The sequence below is a fragment of the Mastomys coucha genome, unplaced genomic scaffold, assembly GCF_008632895.1.
Source record: "Mastomys coucha isolate ucsf_1 unplaced genomic scaffold, UCSF_Mcou_1 pScaffold12, whole genome shotgun sequence".
Taxonomy (NCBI): Eukaryota; Metazoa; Chordata; class Mammalia; order Rodentia; family Muridae; genus Mastomys; species Mastomys coucha.
This window is the reverse complement of record NW_022196894.1, coordinates 20,127,613-20,148,826: the sequence shown is the minus strand read 5'-3', so window position 1 is coordinate 20,148,826 and position 21,214 is coordinate 20,127,613. Positions and strand designations below refer to the sequence as shown.

The 21,214-nt window shown below is 45.8% G+C and overlaps 1 protein-coding gene across 1 annotated transcript in view; it reads left to right on the top strand.

Annotated features, from left to right (window-relative positions):
- Positions 1 to 5,258: 5,258 nt before the first annotated feature.
- Positions 5,259 to 21,214, top strand: part of Etv5 (ETS variant transcription factor 5) — a 63,470-nt gene continuing 47,514 nt past the window's right edge. Inside the window, exons 1-5 of the mRNA XM_031364593.1 lie at positions 5,259 to 5,402; positions 8,230 to 8,329; positions 8,463 to 8,550; positions 8,688 to 8,735; positions 8,828 to 8,878. Coding sequence (XP_031220453.1) covers positions 8,285 to 8,329; positions 8,463 to 8,550; positions 8,688 to 8,735; positions 8,828 to 8,878 — 232 coding nt within the window. The 5' untranslated portion in view covers positions 5,259 to 5,402; positions 8,230 to 8,284. The remainder of the gene's footprint in view (positions 5,403 to 8,229; positions 8,330 to 8,462; positions 8,551 to 8,687; positions 8,736 to 8,827; positions 8,879 to 21,214) is intronic.

Sequence of the window (21,214 nt, the reverse complement as noted above, 5' to 3'; positions counted from 1 at the left end):
AGGGAGAGGGAGAGGGAGAGGGAGAGGGAGGGAGAAGGAAGCTTAGAGTGTGACTAGTTCCCCAAGTAGGCATGTCTGTAGATAGAGGTGGGGGATGGGCTCAAAAGAAACTCATGGGATTGCTGATCTGCAGATCCTGTTTCAGAGTGGGACCTGGTTATGAAAGGCAATGTGAAGCCATTTATGTACTTATGTATGTATATGTGTATGTATGTATATATGTATGTATATTTGTATGTATGTATGTATTGGTGGAGGGGTGAGGCTTAAGGAAGACACCCTCCCCTTATCAGAAGTCTTAATTTCTCATGTTCCTTCAGATTTTCCCAAGAGTGATTGTTTCAAAACATCTAAGACTGGAGTGTTCACAGAAGGCAGGAGGGAGACTGTCTCAGGAAATAAGCCAGGAGAGGGACATGAGCTCCTCCCAGCACTCCAGTTATATGGTCAGGAACAGACATCCAAGCTGGCATGCTGCTTCACATGAGAATTCACAGACATGCATATGTGCATGTTCCAGTGTGTACATGTGTGCGTGCATGTATGGAGACTAGAGGACATTTGTCAATATCATTGTTTAGGCATGATATACATCTTTCTTTTTTCTTTTCTTTCTTTCTTTTTCATTTTTGTTGTTGTTTGTTTGTTTGTTTAGGACATGATCTCTGGCCTGGACCTCGGCACAAGGCTAAGCTGACCTCTCAGAGAGCCCCAGGGCACCCCCACTTCAGTACCAGGAATACAGGTTTGCAGCACAGTGCCCAGATTTCAGGCATGTTTTTAAACATCTCACACTAAATCTCAGTTTTCCAGCAGCAAACTGTGCTTCAGCGCTGCCTGTGCTAGGGGCTGGGGACATTGAGTGAGACACTGCTTATGGAGTGTCTAGGACATGGAAGGTGCTCAGGAAATTCGATTTCTTTTTCTGATGTGGGTTTCACGAAGGTGTATCTTGCTGGCCCACGATAATTCTGAAGTCTAGGTGGGATTTCTGGAGCAAGTTTCCAGAGAGCTACTCTTGTGAGAGTGGCAGATGAAGAGCCAGGACCCCAGATGGGACCTAACACAAGAGAGTGCCAGAGAACAAGACCTTGTTTAGAATCTACATTCAGTTCCCGAGTCTCACTCTTACTAGCTATGTGCCCTTGAAAAAAAAATTTCCCAACCTTTGTGCCTTACTTTCCACATCTAGAAAACAGGAGACTGATGGTATACACATCATAGGGTTGATAGATCGGATCGAGTGGTTAATTTAGGCAAAGCCTCTAAATAGAGCCTGGCTCTTCCAAATCGGGCTGTTGTCTTCAAGAGTACAGCCTTGAAGGGACTGGGCTATGAGAGTACAGCCCAGTGATTAAATAGCAGGCTCTGGGGAAACCCTGTGTGATACACTCTCTGTACTAGTTAATTTTGGGATTGCTATGACTGAATTACCTCAACTGAAACAACTGAAGGGAGGGAAGATTTATTTTGGCCTTTGGCTTAGTGAGTTCTGGTCTGGCTAAGCAGGAACGGCAGCTCTGTCCATGTCTGAGGCAGAGCACACACCAAGAAGCGATGAGGATGCTCTGTAACCTTTAAAAGCCTGTCCCCAGGACCTACTTCCACCACCTCCTAAACATTTTACTGTCGTCAAAACAGAACCACTGGCTGAGAGCCTTGTTAAGACACAGTCACTTGGACCATAACACTCTTCTGCACTGTGCGGGCTCTGTGATATTTCTATGCCTCGGTTTCTTCACCTACAGAAAGTAGAGGTGATCATTACCCTTAGAGGGGGTATAGACTGGAACAATCCTGCTTAGGTGGAACTGAACAGAGGAAGTTCCTAGTAACTGTGGGATCTCACTATCCCCTGGCTGGAAAGAGCAACGGGACCCCTATTTGTTTAAAGAGACACAGGTGGTGGAATATTTTCTTTTCTTCTCTCGGGTCTCAGGGCACTTCTTCTTAAATCTTAGAAAAGAAGACTGAATTCTTGACCTTTCCCTTGAAGAAAACATCTCTGTAGCATTTAGTGCTTGTCTTCAAATCCTTCCCTCCACGCTATAAAAGAAGAAAGAAACTTGGGGTTATAACGTGCCTGGGCCCCAGGGACACACTCGCCATAGCAGAAACAGGAGGCACAAGGGAATACAGGGACAACAGAAGCGCGTCCATCAGTTTGGAGACCAGCTTAAAGGTGGGTTGTATGCCTTACACTCTAGCTTGCTTTGGGATTTTGCAGGGACCACGTAAAAAGCAGACCTGTAAAAGCAAGCGGCCAGGCTTGGGGCCTCCTCTCCTCCCTTCCTCTCAGACCTCATTGTCTCCTTTAACTGACACTGCAAACTGAACGTGAAGAACAGGCGTCTAGTTTCTCATTGTGACCGAGTTTTGCTACTGCCCAAGGACAAAGGCTAGATTGACACAAGAAGAATGTCCCAGGGGGCGGGTCTCTTTTTGTTTCCTTTTCCAACTCTGTTTCTCTCCTGGAGGGGAAGGAATGATAATTAGAGCACTTGTTCTACAAATCCCCTATGTAAATATGTTCTTAGGAGCCAAGATCCAGTGCACTAGGCTAGAAACTTCTCATACTAACGTCAACTCTCATATCTGGCAGAGATAACAAGAGAAAGACAGTGGGGTGGGAATGGGGTTAAAGAAGCCACAGAGGAGTAGAGCCCATTTCGGCCTCTGGACTCTGTCCAGAAGTCCTTGCCTGGTGGCTAGCTTAACCCAGTCACAGCTGGGACTCCTGTGGGGGGCTCTGGAGTGTGACCTCTTCTTATCTACTTTCAACAATGGGCAGACTAGTGCCGAGCCTTAGTTTCTCATTTGTAGACTGGAGATATTAATGGTTCTCACCGCCTCACTGTGGGGAAATAAATATCTGTGGAGGATCGTGTGACTATGGGTCGTCCAAGGGAACCCCTGGATCTCATTCATCTCTATAACTTCTTATTTGTTTATTTATGGCCCAGCACAGGATCTGGCTGAATACTTGGTACACTCTAAATGTTTGCTGGATGAGTAAGTTATTAATTACCAATAGCTTTAATGAAGCATAATTCCCCACATATGATACTGTAGCTATCAACTTGTCTCTTTTCTATGGTGCTGGGTCTATAACCCAGGACCTTGTGCCTTCTAGGCAAGTTCTCAATGATCTTCCCAAACTACCATAACCACCCAGGACTGCTGGCACACAACTGCCTTCCCAACACTTAGGAGGAGGGGAAGAATAGAGAACTGGAGATGAGTTTGGGCTACATAGTGAGTTCCAGGCGAAACTGGCTACATATTAAGGCCCTGTCTCAAAGAGTAACAAACAAATAAACCAAATACACACAGTACTTCCCCTCATTCCAGTTAGCCCCTGTTTATTGCTACGCAACCTATAAACTTTCAAATTTCTCTTCCCAAGGAGGAATGGAGAGCTTTGGTCTGAGGCAAAGGTCACAAGAGCCACACTCCAGGCATGGAGTGTAGGAATGTGAGGAACCACTGTGAAGTGGCCTGCACTGGAGCGTATACAGAGAGCCCTGAGCTTTTAGAGGACTAAGACCCACCCGAGACAATTAAGCAAAGGGGAGTAGGAAACTCTTGAAGAAATTTCAACCAGACAGGTTGGCCCGGGATGAGAACATGGAGGGATGGCGGTGGGGAGTAGACCAAGCTGGTGAGAGAGGATCTGGAACTAGTGTGGGCCTTGCAAGAAACTGGATTGAAAGCCTTCAGGACGTCAGAAACAAGCTGGGAACACGGGAACAAGAGGACAAATTCTACAGCCACCAACTAGAATAGGAGCTAAGGGAACCACAGTGCTCAAGCAGGAAATTAAATATGAAGGAACTGCTCGTTAACAGTTCAAAGCACCTGCCCACACTTCAACTGGTGCCTTTCCCAGTCTGCGGCAAAACCCGGTAACTCAGACCTGAGTCCAGGTCTCATCCCAGCATTCAAACTGGTCAAGAACTGTAACCAACCCCCCCCCCCCCCCCCCCCCCCCCCCCCCCCACACACACACACACTGCCAGCTCTGATACACAAGCTTAGGGAGGAAAGACCGCGGACTAGAAATCAACACCGCCTGTTCCACTGTGGGGCACTGGGCACCCGTAGGGTAACAACTTGGGACCCGCTTTGCTGAGGCTCTTCAAACGTTGACACCCTGCTCCCGAGCTGAGAACAGAACTCGCTCACAAGCACCCTAGCATCCATAAGAAAAAGAAGAGAACGGCCATTGTCGGTGGCAGGAGCAGGACAAGGAGCTGGAAAGGGTAGAGGATTGTTTTATTTGTTTCCTGGAACACCCTGTTAAGAATCTCAACAATTGCAGTCAATACCCGATCCTTTGGCAAGCAACGCTGCTTCTCCGGTTTCCCAGATGCACGGGTCTAATTCTCAAACACACCATCTTGCATTCAACACTTAAATGGAAAACAAGCAGCCAGGGAGAGAAGCAAGCGGTCTAGCTTCACGCACGTTTCAAAGGGTTTTGTGCTTCCAAGGCCCTCTACCGGTCCCGTGCAGTCCACGAACCGGACTTCAGGCTGTAGCCTCTTGCCTGCAGAGCTCAGAGGCAATTAGCCCGAGAAGACGCGATCGGGGGCCTTAGGCTTTGGCTAAGATATGGAAAAGCTCAGGGTTTTAAAGGAAGATAACTGCTTATTCTTTCCACTGGAAACCTGGTTTAAAAAAAAAAATTAAAGCTTCTCTTCAAGGTAGCTAAGATTAGAGGGCTCGGTTTCCGTTTTCTGTGTTTCTATGGGCCGAACGCCCAGGCGGGTCAGCGAGTTTCTGTGTATGGAATGACGAATTCCTCTCGCCTGAGTTCTAAAATGATAACTTAGCTCGCTGCTACAGCTGCGAACGCCTGGCGCCAAGCGGCCCCGCGCGGGGGTGGCTGGAGGAACGGCGCAGGCCGAGGCCGGGGGGAAACTTCGCGAGTGGCCCCTTTAAGAGCTTCACTGACTCAGCTAAGCTCCCCCTCAGGTCGCGTTTTTTATGAATGAAAAACGTCCTTACATTCATTATATAAACAAGCCGGTGCTGATTGGTCAATGGCGCCCAGTGCATAAATTATGTAAAACAGACCTCTGAGGGCGTTGAGGGAGGCCGACCGTTAGCCAATGGGCGCCGCAGTTGATGGGGCGGCTCAGCTGGATTTGCCTGAAGACAGGGTAAACAAGAGGTGATGGGCAGCCGCAGGGACGGCTTCCGACCAATGGGGACGTGTGTGCTTTGGGCCGTGGGCCAATGGTAGCGGGTGGAGCCGGCGGGGGCCGGGCCAGTGCTGCAGCGGGTTGCAGGGCGGCGCAGAGTCCGGAGGCCGGCGCGCGGAGCGGTCTTCAGCCTCGATCGCTGCGGCCCAGCCCGCCACGGAGGCGCGCAGGCGGGCGCGCGGAGTGGCCGCTCAGGTGCGGGCTGGCTCAGGGTCCTCAGTTGGGCGTGCTTGGGGTGACTCTCGGAGCTAGCCGCCCCCTCCCCCCGAGGCTCGGTTCGGTTCGGTTCCTGGGAGGCATCGGGCGGGGGCGGCTAGCGGTTCCGGAGCGAGCGGAGAGCGGGTTTCCGCACGTCGCGGAGGAGGCACCCGGGGTGCTGGAGCGGGTGCAGGGAGCAGGGTGCGGGGCGCAGGCTACGGAAGCGGGGTGCAAGAACGGGGTGCGGGGCGCGAAGTTGTGGGCCCCCCGAGGGCCCTGGGAGGCTCGCGAGAAGAAACGCTCCGCGACTCTTACACGGGAGGGGGGGCGAGCGGCAGTTTCAGGGGTGCTGCTTCAGAACCCCGAGAGTTAAATGACACCGACATGTGCAGCCTGCGGGTGCAGGATCTGCTCGAACTTCTGCAGGCCTGACAAGTTGGAGACTGGGGAGCCGGCCCGCAGCCCCCCACTCCCTCCTCTGAGGGCTGAGGGTTTGGGGGCCGCCTGAGCCACGGCCTGGAGAGGAAAGAACCGGTTCCGAGCTGGCCGAGAGTGATGCTGGAACCTCGTGAATGATTCGGGGTCTCCCTCGCAAAGGGGGTAGTGATTGAGTAGGGGGTGATGAGGGGAGGAGGCATGTGGGATCGGGAGTAAATTAGAGGCCGCTGGTATCGCCTAGCGCTGCACCTCGTTTTCTGAATGTGGGTGACTTTATGAATGAAGCAGGTTTCTTTCTTGGGCTCTGAGCTCTGAGGCTTTTTTTTTTTCTCCCTTTTTTTGTGAATGAAGCATTGAGCTTTCTTCCTAAAACGCTGGGGTGAGGGGCCTGCGTCGGAGGCTAAGCGTGCGTTGGGAGTGGGGGCGGGGGCGCAGCTGAAGGAGTTTTCATGAATGGGAAGGCTGGGAATTGGGTGGAAGTGTGTCTTGTTTTGTGAATGGGGCCCGGCGCGAGGGATCCAGTTACAGCTTCTACCTGCGGTGGCGGCCGCGGCTCGTTCTCCCATTCATAAAACTAGGCTCGCTGCGCGCCACGGGGAGGGGCCTCGATCCGGTCGCTGCGCCCAGTTAAAGTTTTCCTGGGGGCACCCGGGATTTGGGGGCTGGAGGTGGGGGGGGCGACTACGACGACACAAAGGAAGTGGTTTAAACTCCAGGATGAACCAAAAGCCTTCCCTGCAGGCTTTTAAAAGCTACTTTGAACACGACGTTTCCAGCTCTTGAACTCTAAGGGCTGCTTAGAAGATCTCCGATGCTGCTTTTGGAATCTCTTAGGGCAGTTTCTTTTTACCAATTTTTTCAAAGGATATTTTTGCCCATCATGAGATTCTAAAAATATTTTACCCTCTGGTTTCCTACACGTTGTGCTTTTAACCCACAACAGACATTTAAGAATTTCTGAGGCCACAACTTAGTCAGGGAGATTTTTTTTAAAAATACAACACAGAATTCTTTCATGCTTCTCCACTGTCTACTAAGGTTTGTCAGATTTGGGTACTGGTTGGTGACATTCAAGAGAGGCCTCATTCTGAACCATGTTTGCACTGTGTGGAAGGCAAGCTGGCAGGAGTGTTTTTCTAGGAAGTTCTGAACTCTCTTTCCTTTGACTTTGAAAATATCTGATTGCTTGGGCCAAGTGCTGGCTGTGAAGGGTTTTCTTGTATCCTGCTCACTTATGAAAATTTGATATGGTGCTCACAGCGTGAAAAACAAGTCAGATGGAAATGGTTACTGTGAAAAAAGTTGCCTGTTGCCTAGTTTGTGTACAACTTAAAGGAAAATGCCAGTTAGGCTTGTCTATTATTTAGAACTGAGGTGAATGAATACTTGTTATGCCCCCATTATTTTGACCTGAGTTTTTACTTCGAAAATTAAGTATTTAGGAAGGTGATACCTAAACTTGTTAGCTATTCCTCCCATGCTAGAAAAGAGTCTCCCCTCTTGATTTAGTTACCACCTTCCAAGCCCAGCTTTTACCAGCGTTTGACTGTTTTTGTTGAAGATTTGAGGTCATTGTAGAACAGGGAATTTTCTTTCCATGGATATTTTTGCATTGAAAGGTTTTAGTGGTGTTTGTTTTTTCGTTTTGTGTTTCTTTTTTGCCTTTTTGTGTGTGTGTGTGTGTGTGCCTTTTGGTAGAGATGTTTAAATATGTGCAGTGGAATTGAATTTCCTTTATCTCTCATTTTTTTATAGATGTTTTATTTTAGAAATTGAGTAGATGGCAGCTAATCTTTGTAGGTTGCCATGGAGATTCTATGTCATTTCAGGTATACACACCTGTTTGCACAGACGGTTTGGGTTTAAATAAAGAATTGTGTGTGTGTGTGTGAAGAAAGTATACTTTTGATCAATTTGTTCCTGGAACTGTACTTAGTATTTTTACCAAAGACCTACAAAAAGCTTTGAGAAACACCATGCATGTTAGTTTCTTAATTGTTAATAATTTGGAACATGTAACACCCAACTTTTCTAGTTCTTGTCACATAAAGTAGCAAATCTTAATTAAAAACTTATCTTAAAAAAAGACAACAAAAGCCCTGCAACAAATGTCCTGGAAGGTCATTTTTCAATGCAAGTAAGTTGAGGGATTTGGTTCGTTGGTTGATTGGTTGGTTTTGGCTTTTGTGGTAGACAGGCAGGCAATATTAAAGTGTGTGTGTGTGTGTGTGTGTGTGTGTGTGTGTGTTTAAGTATGTTTAGAGACCTCAGAGAGGTGAAGTGGCTACACAGGCAAGAAGGAAAGAATTGTATAAAATGACTCTACCCTATCCTCACCCCAGTTGAAATCTTCCATGTTACAGTAGGATCTCTTTACCACCCCCAGGAAACTACTCAATGCTGAAGCCTTTCAAAGCGATATCAGAGACTTTGGAAGCACCATGGATGGGTTTTGTGATCAGCAAGTCCCTTTTATGGTCCCAGGGGTGAGTTGGCTTCTGTCCTGTTTTGTCCTTGACCTCTGTGGTGTGTGTGTGTCTGGTCCTCCTGGAGGAGTGGGTAGACCCTCTCTGCACCTCTTTCCTGCATTTGACTCTTCATTTTTTTGGCCTCTTCCAGAAATCTCGATCAGAGGACTGTCGAGGGCGACCTGTGATTGACAGAAAGAGGAAGTTTGTGGACACAGATCTGGCTCATGATTCTGAAGGTAGTGGCGGCGCTTACCCTGTGCGTGGAGGCTTCCTCAGATCACAGACACTCCTGGAGATGTACAGACTCCTGGATGCTCCTTAGCACAAGAAATAGCCCCATGTTGAGCCTTTCTGTCTGTTTGTTTGTTTGCAGAGTTGTTTCAGGATCTCAGCCAGCTTCAGGAGGCTTGGTTAGCTGAAGGCAAGTTTCTTCGCTGTCCTGTTTACCGTGCAAACATTTCACTGTTCCCTTTAAGTAAAATGCAAAGATCTAAAACAGAACTCTCTTTCTAGCTCAAGTTCCTGATGATGAACAATTTGTCCCAGATTTTCAGTCTGATAACTGTAAGTACCTTTGTGTTGGTGACACATTTGTTCTGGAATTGTTGGGCCTTGGATTAGTTCCATCTAGAATATGTTTATTCTTCAGCGGTAGCCAGGAGATTTGGACAGTGGTATGCATGCATTTTAATAACTCAGGGTTAGTCCTGAAGACTTGTCTCATTTTTTTTATTGATATAATTTCTGGCTCTGTTGAATGAATGACTTAATCAATATAATTTCAGTAAAATTTCTTTTTACCTTAACAGCTTGAACTCCAGAATTTTAAGTTAAGATACTAGCTAAGAATCTGTGTCAAACATGTGCTTGGTTTTAGATATGTCTGGATTGAGGACACATGTACACATGCACACACACACACTCACACACACACACACACACACACACACTCTCACACACTCTCTCTGTCTCTCTCTCTCTCTCTCTCTCTCTGTCTCTCTCTCTCTCTCTTTCTCTCTCTCTCTCACACACACACACACACACACACACAGAGTACTGTGTAGGGTGGTATAGGTTCTTGCAGAGCCCAGAAGAGGGTGTTAGGTCCCTAGGAACTAGAGTTACAGGAGATTACGAGCAGCCTTTTGTGGGTGCTGGGAACCAAACTCAGGTCCTCTGGAACCAGAGCAACAAGTGTTCTCAACTATTGAAACATCTCTCCAGCCCCAGGTCCTATAAATCAACATTTTCTTCAAATCCTTTGTTCGTTTTGTTTTCTAAATTAAGTCTTTGGGCTGAGGATATAGCTCAGTGGTATAGAATCTGCCTAGCATGTACAGCGAGCGTTCCAAGCTCAGCTCACTAGCACTGCAAAAGAAGAGTTACAAATTAAGGCAAAGCCAGTGATGAATCTGACAGTTTTTTTCCTTTGAATGGTACAGCATGTACTTCCTGGAGAATTTCTGTTAATTGTAGTTCCACCTAACAGGCCAGTTTGTTTCTTCTAAGCTAATAAAGGGTGGGCGCTGAATGACTTGATTTGCTCTCATTTTTCGTGTGGTTGTTGGGACCTCACTTTTTCTTAATTGCTTTTGGGTGCTTGTCCCTTAAGATAGGTAATGAGTGCAATGAGGAGTCCCACAAATGGCTCGTGAGGCTGGCAGGGGGCATAGTTAGCTTTGCTCTGCTCTTTCTGGGATCTCCTCAACACATTCAGGGGCTTTATGGTCCAGGCACAGCTACCAAGGACAAAGCTGGCTGATGAAATTGGAGCAGCAGAGAGCTGCTCTAGAGAGCATTAGTCACTGGCGAATGAGCAGGTTTAAGAGCGGTCTGGAGAGCACTGCCTCTCTTGAGAGTTGCATCATAGAGAAATTCATGTCTCTTAGTCATAGTTTATAATAGCAAGCACCTGAGCCAGGCTGGGATTTGATTTCTCCTTTTGCACCAGCAGATTCTTCTCAGCTTTGTGTTTTCTCTCTGGGGTGTGTGTATGCATGTGTGCAGAAACATGTCACCGGGAGAGAGGGAGTACCTGGGTCTGTTTAAAAGCAGGGTCATCTAAATCTATTAGCTAAAAGAGCAGAGGTACCAGTTAAGCATTCGGTAATGACAGCCCCTGTGTTCAAGGCGGAATGCCATGAAACTTGAAAAAAAAAAATGGAATAGGCTATAACCATAGATGAATGGTAAGGTAGCCATTTGTCTGTATGAAAGGAAATGCTTATTATGTGACCGAGGTGGGGGTGGGAAGTGTTTGCATGATGAGGGAATCTGGACTCAAACTTGTTTCTGTCTTGGCCAGTTTGGCTCTGCCTTTTCAGTTCTTACCCAGAGCCGCGGTAAGCTGCAGCCTGCTGGGAGGTGGCTTTCGGGGGCAGAGCTTCTTTGAAATGCGTTTATTACACTGTTTGTTTCTCTGTGGCCCACAAGGGTTAAAAGGGGAGGTGAGACAGCTGGGCTTAGATTGATGGCACACTCTGCCTGTTCTTCCAGGAGGGGGATGTCATCGAGCAGCAGAGTTTCTGTCTGCAGAGATTCTTATCTGTGGGCATAGGCAAGAGCAAAGAAATCAATAAATGTGTCTTGGTGCTCTAGAAATAATTCCTGCTCAGCACGTAGAATGTGCTAGATTCTTTAATTAGAATACCATACCTTAAATGTAGGTGCTTTGGGAGCCCTCCTTAATGCGATGGGATTTGTTTGTTTTGTTGTTTATTTGTTTTATTTCCTTGGTTTTTTTTGGGGGGGGGGGTTGTTTGTTTGTTTGGTCTTAACTGCTTAAGGTTGAGCTTGTCTGTAAAGGATAAAATGGATGGTTGAGTAGCCTTAAAAAGCCTCTTAGTAATCCCCTCCCCTGACTCTCCTTGAGGTGGAGCTTGGGGCGGGTGGGATCAAATAGCCTGGAGAGCTGAGGCCGGCCACCCCCACCCCCACCCCCATCCTAGGGTGGCCTGGGTAGTCTGGAGCCCTTCATTCAGGCTGCTGTGTTTGGTTATCAGTCAGGTTCAGACTGATGCAGGACCCCTAGAGGAGCTGGTAGAGCCCCCAGCCCACATACCTCGCTTCCCTGTGAGCACTTTCTATGTTCTTGTCTGGAGGATCAGCTCTCCCAGTTGTCTTCTGGAAAAGCCATGCTGAGGTGGGGGTTGGGGGCGGGGGCGAGGAACCAGTGTAGACTAAATTTCTAAGAGGTGATATTAACGCTTCCAGATTTGGGTAACTTGCCTATAGACATTTACCTGTAAATGTGATTTAAAGAAATAGAGCCATTGTAAGTTTACAGAAATGCCCAGCCTACCTGTAGCTATGCTGAATTTACCTCTGCCTCATGAATACACACTCAGTAAAGGATACCTTATCTAGAAAGGCATCCTTATATTTTATTTATTTGTGTGCATGCGGCGTGTCCACGTGGCAAGCTTTCTTATGGTGGTTAGGGGATAATTTGTGGGGTTGGTTCTCTCTTTCCACCGTGTGTAGGTCATCAGGCCAAACTCCTTGTTGGAAAATTTAAAAATTTAATCAAGAGGACAGAAAGTGTCCTCTAGCACACAGTTCCCCCCTCATGATATGTTGACACCACCCCCAACCATAAAATCATTGTGTTGCTACTTTGTAGCTGTAATTTTTTTTTTTTTTTTTTTTTGGTTTTTCGAGACTGGGTTTCTCTGTGTAGCCCTGGCTGTCCTGGAACTCTGTAGACCAGGCTGGCCTTGAACTCAGAAATCCACCAATCTCTGCCTCCCAAGTGCTGGGACTAAAGGTGTGCGCCACCACTGCCCAGCATAACTGTAATTTTATTATTGTTTTGAATGGTGATGTAATATCTGATATGGAGGCTATGTGGTATATGACACACCCCCCCAAAGGGGTTGTGACCCACAGGTTGAGAACTGCTCTAGAGCCTGGGTACTCTCTCAGTGCCCACCACCCCATAATAATCCATTGTTCCTAAGATGTGACTTGAAGATCCAAGATTGAGCTGGAAATCCCTTGAAGGGATTGTTTGAAAGTACCAACATATAGTTTAGGTGAAAATGGAAGAATTTGGCGAAACAAACAGTAAAGGGTTTTACAGTAATAACCTAGTCTTCAAAGGAAAGCTGTAGTCCTGTTTAGTGTAAGGTCTAGGAGGTGGGTTTCAGGGAAGTGCTGGAGGCCACTGGCCATCCTGCCCACACTTCAGAGAAGGCTGTTGCACAGATGGGCAAATAGAGGTTTTCCATTTAGTAAAACTGACAGTTCCTTAGAGGTGTGTTAATGTGTGTGTGTGTGTGTGTGTGTGTGTGTGTGTAAAGTATGTCAGACCACACGTTACACCACCCCGTCGTGAGCTCTGACAGGATGGACACTGAGAGGACTTTGGTTCTCTGCTGTGGAGATGAGGAAGCCAGTACTGTCCTTTCTCTGAGCTGACTTCCTGGGTACTAATGAGTGTTTTTTTTTCAATGCAGGTTTCAAGTCTGATTTTTTTTTTTTAACATCTCATTTGTTTCAGTGGCAGCCTTGTAATGATTACCAGCATCTTGAGTAACTGAAGGAGAGGGAGTGTTAAATCTCACTGAAGAGTCATAGCTCTGTACCAAATTCACAAACTTTGTATTAAAATTCAGAAGACCCCATTTTCCCCTTGAATTAAAAAAAAATGGGGAGGGGTATGACTTCAGAAGTAAAAGTCATTTCCCAAGGATCAGCTAATTAACTGTTAAAAATCGTTTTTTCATAAGTACAGTGCTGTGGATGGCTGGGAAGTATGCTAGCCCTGGGGCCTCAACAGCAGATAGGGAAGTGACACTGGAGCCTTACCACAGTGGTCTAGTCATGGCCTGTGGGGACAGGTGCTGGTGGCACCTCTTGCTCTGTGGAGTGAGGTCATTCGGAGCTAAAAGAAATCTTATGGGTGCTGTTAGAAGGTAAGAAAGGAAAACTGTGGGTGCCCTAGGAAGAGGCTGCTTCACCGAGTCAAGACTGTTGTTTTTCAGGACGCAATGGAACTGAATCCGGGGTTGGGGAGGAGGAAGCTGATGGAGAAGTGGAAGGGAAAACATAAAACATGGAGGAGAGGTGACTGACCCCTCCCCCTCCCCCCAGGCTTTGTAGAGGCTTTGCCAGCTAGACCTTGCTGCCAGCAGGGCCCTAAATGATTAGTGACCATTCCTAGTTTCATAGCCTCTGGCATCTGGAGAACTGTTAGTGACCTAGGACCATTGATCTAAACAGGGCCATATGGTATTTAAAACAATGGCTTTTCTCTTACTCTTGTCCGGGTAGAGCCTGGGGCCCTTTGTATTTGGTGAAAAAGCCCTGAGAGGGAAATTAATCTGCCCGACAGGCAGATCAGCCCTGTAGGTGCCAGGAGTAACAAAATCCTGGCATCCATCAAGAAATCGCCATTTAGCCCCTGTTCTCCAGCATCCTTCAGCTTTACAAGATGAAGAGGCAGGGACTGTAAAGCCAAGAGAGAGATCTCGTGCTATCTGCTGCTGCTTCTGGTTCATACTATCATTATTATATTACCGGCCCCAGTAAAGAATATCCCTCTGGGTGAGGTAGGTTTAGGTGTGTGAGAGAATGCTCCTCGTGCATTTCTTGAGTTTTAATGGTAGTGAAGAAGCAGCCTCAGGCTGACATCCCCCTCTTGGGCATACGCTGCCCTTGAGCAGCTTGGGCCCCATCTGTGCCCTGGCACTCACTGCTTCTCCATTTGGAATCCGGGGAGCTCAGAGTCTCGTCATGTTGCGGCTCCCAGCTCTTGGATGGATGCCAGGCTTGCTGATGCCATTACCGGATTAGGTTGCTTTTTAAAAAATTCATTTTGTGAACCTCATCAAGCTCATTTAACAGAGGCTTTGGTCGTCAGTTCCTACATTGTCCCTTCTCCCGGCTTCTTTTGAAAGAATGGCAAACACTGTGGCCCTTGGTGTGGTGGGCACGTCATAACACCAAGTCCATAAGCCAAGTCGGAGGCCAGGTACATAAGGTGAGAGTGGATTGGTGGTCAGGTTTTACCTGGAGAAAAGCTCTCCCCGCCACTCCCGTAAAGGCCCTGCCCACCAAATAACGATCTGTTCTTTCTGCTTAGAAAGAGGACTTAGAGGATTGATTGCTGCACAGGGGAGAGCATCTCTGGATAGGCTAAGATCTAGACCAGGAGTTACAGCCTCCTCCTAAACAGACGGGGCGTGGTTTGTGAATTTGATACCCAGAAAGATCTCAAGAAGAAGTTGGGACAGGCAGTGAAAAGCAGTAAACATAAGACGTTTGAAAATACATATGCTTTGAAGAAAACAGTCGACACGCTCAAAATTATCTCATTCAGATTTCCTGAATATACTTTTCCTTGAAATCAAGTTTGGTTGTCAGACAGGTTTCATCCACTCACCCCTCAGGATGATTACTGAGTGTTTGGGGGTGGGGATTGGGGGGCGGCAGCAAAGACACCAAACCAGTTTTTTAGCCTGTGAAGTCTGGAGAGATTTTATCCTCCCAGGCCAGATCTGCACATTCTTCCCTTTCGCTGCCTGAACATCCAGGAGTCTATGCTAACCGCTTCAGGGCCACTCAGAAGCCAAGAAATTGTTGAAATTCCTAGTGTCTTCTAAGTCCCTCTGCCCTGGGGAGGAAGCCTTTGGGTTCTCCGTGTTGGCTACCGGGAATAAATGGGGGGAGAAGTCTTGGCAGGGTTGGCTCTCATAGAGAGATAGCCCCCTTAATCTAAACCAGTTTACTAGGACAGCAGAAATAGGAATTCTCCCCCCGGAAGCTACCGTGATTCTAAACCGACAGCTCAGTAGTCCTGTTTATTTCTTCACTCTTTTTGCCTGAAGGCATTTCCCTGCACCTCTCTTCTCGCAGAGTCGCCCAACCTTGCAGTGTTGCTGCAAAAATTCTAGCCATTTGGATCCCAGTAAGGGTGCAGACCCAGCCAGCGCCCCCTACTGCGTCTGAATTTCTTACATAAATATAGCATACTGGGCGAGCAAGCGTCTCCGTAGCCACAGCTGAGCCCTGGGCACCAGTAGTAGGTCTGTCCCAGTTAACTGGGCTGCAGACTGACTCCCCCCTCTTGCCTGAATGGAGCATTCCAAATTGGTTGTGAATGGAGGGCGGGGCCCACTGGCAGACTTTTTCAATGAATAACCAGACCCCATTGTGCAGCCTGTGGAAAAACAACCAACTCCAACAACGCTGTGACTGTTAGAAATCTGCGTGTGATTGGCAGCTTGGAGAGCCTCCAGAATTAGTTTCCTTTGGCTTCCTAACTGCTCCATGCTCTCCAAGCCTGAGCCTAATGGGGTATGAGTTTTCTTTTAAGGGCTGTCTTTTAACTCTTTCCCTACCAGGCTGATGACCTGGGCTGAGAGGGCTGGTTGCAGCAAATCCTCTCCCTCCTTGCTTTGCCTGCCATTTTCTGGTGCAGCTGTGGTGGTAGAGTCAAGGGTGGGCTAGCATCTCGAGACTTGATTAATCTTTTTATTTCCTCTAGTGCTGTTACTTTAGCTGTGTAGTTAGTGTCCCCCCTAGCCCCCAGATCCCGCCTCCACTCTGCCCCAAAATGTCTGCCAGCTCTTCCAGACTCAATTCTTTATTCCAGGAGTGGAGGGTAGGTGTTGGTAAGCCATAAACAGGTATATCTTGCTAAGTCTTTTCCAGGAGCCAATAAAAAATGTACTTCTTATTACCCCGTGGCTTCTCTCATTCTTGTCTGTGCTCAGAAAGTACTACTTTAAAATATTGTACTCCGGGCTGGAGAGATGGCTCAGCCGTTAAGAGCACTGACTGCCCTTTTGAAGGTCCTGTGTTCAAATCCCAGCAACCACATGGTGGCTCACAACCATCTGTAATAAGATCTGATGCCCTCTTCTGGTGCATCTGAAGACAGCTACAGTGTACTTAGATATAATAATAAATAAGTCTTTAAAAAATATATATTGTTTCCCACACTTCAGCACCTGGCTACAGGCAACTCTCACTGTGGCTTCCCCCACCTCCCAAACACCAAGGAGAGGAAAGGTACTCAGGGCTTTAGGAGTACCCAGCTCAATACCATGTACCCTTAAAAGTCCTCCAGCATCTTGGCTAACAGCCAGCTCCCAGAGCACCCCCGCAAAGAGCAAGCTTAGCGCTGTAGAGCACCGAGTTAGAGGACAGAAATCTAAGCATTTGCCTTTTTGTCCTCACAACCAAAAAAAGTTCTTTATGTTTTGTTATAGGGTTCTTAACCGCAGGTGCTTCCCTGGCGTTGACCCTGCAGAGTATCGCCTTTCTCCTAGGAGAATAGATTAACGGAGTTGAAACCTTTCAGAAGGTGACTCCCTGCAGGCTGAGGAGGCTGCTGTGGACATCAGCAGTTCAGCTACTGGCCTGGAAATACATCCTGATGGTCTGAAGAGCAATTCTGAAGGAGATGTATACATACATACACATATACATATATATATATATATACACAATATGTAACAGTATATAAATATAAGTGCGTATATTTATATATGTGTATATCTGTGTATATATATGTAATATATGTGTATATCTGTGTGTGTGTATATATATATATATGAATGTGTATATATATATATATATATATATATATATACACATATATATATATAAAACATATATAGCAAAGAGAGGATGGGTGACTATGGTACAAAGTCCCCAGTATTGAAGACCAGATTCTGGAGTCTGCCCAACTTTCCTAATCTGAATCTTAATAGAAGGCAGTTGAGTGGTGATAATGGCCCTGTGCTACCTGGCTACCCTGACCGTTTTCCCATTGTCCTCAGGCCTTTTGTCATCCCTTTCTTCCTTCACCAGCCTTAGAATTTTAATTTTAGTTCTTTAGAGAGGTTGAGAAAACAATGCTGGGGTGGGGGTGGTTGGGTGGTTGGTGGGAGTGGTGGTGGAAGGGTTAAACTTGTCCTTTATTTTTATGAATATTAATCTCAGTCCCTGCTTCCTATTTTCCATTCCTGTTGGAATTTTCTTCAGTCTTCGTGCCTCCCACTGCAGAGAAACACTGTAGCGTTTCTTGATTTGCTCTGCAGCCACAGACTGCAGACTGTACTCTGCATGGTCAGTGGTACCTGGTCAAGCACTTGGCACTCTGGCAAGCATCTCCATTCCATGCCCTCCCGCCCCCTCCTTTCAGTGAGGCCTCCCCACAGAGGAAGTAACTAGGCATTCCCAACATCTGTGTTCTGGTGATGACCTTAGGAAAAAAGGAATTAAGTCTATTTCTTATTTTCTGTTTCCTCTTTTGGATGCATGTAGTGAGATGTTCCTTGGTGGTTGGTTTAGATTAAGCAGATGATTTCTGTGCCTCTCAGGAAATCTGCATGTGTTGGTGAAGCAGGTCCAGCGTGGGTGCCTAGATGCCCTGCCAGTGGGAGAAAGTGCCAGTTGACACAAAGGAATGGTTCTGGGGAGAGACCACTTTCCTAAAGGTGGATTTAAATACAAAGTTGAAGACTTAAGGGTTTACACAGGCCTTAGTTAATGCATTTTAAATACTTCTAGAATTTTTTTTTTCTTTTGGCTTATTGAGACAGGGTCTCTCCACATAGCCCAATTTTAATAATTTTAACACTTTATGTCAGTTTAGATGCGAGCTATATAAATTGAGAGAAAGTTATTGAGTCGGTAAAGCTTAAGGTTCAGTTTGAGCTCCTGACCCTACACCTTGACCCTGCTGGGGTGTGAGTGAGCCAGGCTTGCTGTGATCAGTGCAGCCATTTGTGTGAGAGTATGTGTGTGTGTGTGTGTGTGTGTGTGTGTGTGTGTGTGTGTGTCTGTGTGTGTGTCTGTGTGTGTCTGTGTCTGTGTCTGTGTGTGTTTGTGAGCTCCCTGACTTAGGTGCACAGTTAGGAGCTCTGGAAGAGCAGCAAGCTCTCTTTACCACTGAGCCATCTCCAGCCTACAGAGTGAGAGCCTGGTATCTACCTCACATGTGATCCTTACCTCAATCCAAGTCTCTGTCCCACCCACTTTCTCCCTTCAAGTGTGACTTTCAGATTTGAGGTCCCTGGGTTCCCACTCTTAGACCGCTAGGGCACTTAGTTCTGCACATCATTGGCGTAAACTCATCCTTTGAAGAAAAGAAACTTAACAGATCCATTCTATCCTAAGTGATGCTGAACCCTGCTGATAGAGGACAGAATCCGAAACTAGCTCATCTGGGTCCAGCTATCCCTGTCTTGGGTAATTGTAGCCCTTGTCATTCAGTTCCTTCCTTATTTGATAACAGGTTTTCTGCTTGGAGTTATAAATGATGCAATTTGATACCAAGAGCCAGAGGCTGTTCGGTGTTGACTGCTGTAGTCTGTGAGTCAAGAGGTGCTTGATTTGGTGTCTGTGCCCAAGGTGGGCTCCCTCTCACTTCCGAGACCAACTGTGAGGAAGAGCAGAGGGGAAACATTAATTAATATGATAGGCTTTCTTTGAAAATCTCTGTTGTTGTTAATACTGATAGCGTCAAAGAGAGGACAAAGCCAGTGTTCCCTGATCCATAGCAACTTCTACTACATGGCCACAGATAAGACTGGCCAGGTTTTCTACTGCACCTGCTGCCCCAATTGAACCAGTCTCACACATGCTAAGTCCTGTATCCCTGAGATATAGCTTAGCTCTAATCCAAGAATTTTTCCCCCATCAAATGGAGTCTCCAGGCTCACGTGATCCTCTTGTCTCAACCTCCTTTGTGGTGGGACTACAGGTGCATGCCACCGTACCCTTCCCTTTGAAGGGTAGTCTTTGCTTCCCTATAACTCCATTTGCTTCCCATTAAACTCCAGTTCTTTTTTTTTTTTTTTTTGGTTTTTCGAGACAGAGTTTCTCTGTGTAACCGTGGCTGTCCTGGAACTAGACCAGGCTGGCCTCGAACTCAGAAATCCGCCTGCCTCTGCCTCCCAAGTGCTGGGATTAAAGGCATGCGCCACCACCGCCCGGCCCAGTTCTTCCCTGAACTTTCCTCACCCCTTGGAGGGATTGTCCAGTCTCATGCAGTAGTTGAAGTAGATACCCTGCTGCACATACATTTGCTTGCCTGAAGAGGGCACCAGTTTCCCCCTATAGATGGTTGTAAGCCACCATGTAGTTGCCGGGAATTGAACTCAGAACCTCTGGAAGAGCAGCCAGTGCTCTTAACTGCTGAGGCATCTCACCAGCCCGGCCACATTTCTTGTTCTCTCTCCAGGGTAATAAAGGGACTGGGGAAAGCCTTGAGCCTGGAGCCACCACGTTTTTCCTGGTCAGCCTGCATAGTACTGTCCCTTCTAATGTGTTGCACATCATATTGTGGCCTCCCAAGTTGACTTTCATGGGCAGCACTTCTTTCCTACCTTTTTTTTTTTTTATTTAAATTTTATTGCATTATGATGAGAAAAGATACATAATTTCAATTTATCTGAATTTGTTAACATTTAAAAACATTTTAAGTAAATAGAATTATATCACATTCTTCTTTCCCTTTTGTACCCCAACTCCTCCCAGAGACCCACCTTTCATACCTGCCATACCTTTCTTTTTTTTTATTTTATCATATTTTTTAAAATTTATAAAATAATGTAATAATAAAAATGAGTATTATAAAAGTTGTTTGAAATAAAACAACAATCAATTTAACAGTTTTATGTAGATGCTTATCTATAGCAATACTGAAAATACATACTTTTTCTCAATATAAATTTTAAATAACTCCAAACATATTAACTGTATATTTTAAAATAATAATAAAATAATCACTACTAGTATTTTTTTAATGAACATAAATATATAAAGTCTTTTTGTTTGTTGGTTTGTTTTGTATTTAGTAGAGCTTAAAATCTTGGCTTAAAATCTTGGCTCTTACTATGCTACAAGGCCAAAATAAGAACAATTTTTAGACATTGGATTTCATTGTAATAAGGCTGTTCTTCAATAACCCTCACATCACCAAAGGATTTTACCTCCATCGTAGCTAAGCTGAGAGTTGACAGTTCTGCTGCACCAAGGAATGAATTGTAGGCACGAATTTTGGATACAGATTTCCTGCTATGGTCAAAGCTATTTGACTTGAGTGATTGTCTTCATTTTTAGCCCACAGGGAACAGGTTACATTCATTTCTGAAATGGTGTATGTAATAAGATGGTCTATCCATAAAGTCATTCACCAACTGTTTCAGTGAACAATGGTTCTGCTTGGAGGGTGGCACAGACATTAGATGAGGGTAAGAATCTGGTTCATTGGCTGTATTGATTTTGAAAAGCATTCATCTCAGAGAAAGAGTAATTTATAAAGTCCTTTTCTTCAAAATTGATACAATAATTATAAATATCAAGTAAACCATTCAGTCTCACTCTGTGTTGTTCTCTTATAAGCCACTTCCCAAATTAATTGTGTATGTTTCTTTTGGCTGTATAAATAATTTTGAAATATGTAAGCTGTTCTGAAAACTATGGTATAGTGTAAAAACATCAAATAAACAATCCTACTAATAGAGAGACTGAGATAGGAGAAGCATGATTTCAAGACCATTATGTGGTACACAGCAAGACACTGTCATGTACAAACAAGCAGAAAGTGTATATTGATTGTATAATGTTGGACCTATTTCTCCAATTACCACTGGATGACAGCCAACACATTTCTAATTCCTCATATTTTGAATTTTAATCAATTAAGATATGTTGGTAATATTAATTTTCATATTAAGAGATATTAAGGAAAAGTGATTGTTACTTCCTGTTATTTTAGTTGTTAGAGGTGGAATTAGGTTTGTGTGGATTTGTTGAAAGATTATTTCTTGCTTCTTCTAGGGTATAGTTTTGTTCCTTATGTTAGTGTTTTCCCTCTATTATCCTTTGTAGGGCTGGATTTATGGAAAGATATTGTGTAAATTTGGTTTTGTCATGGAATAT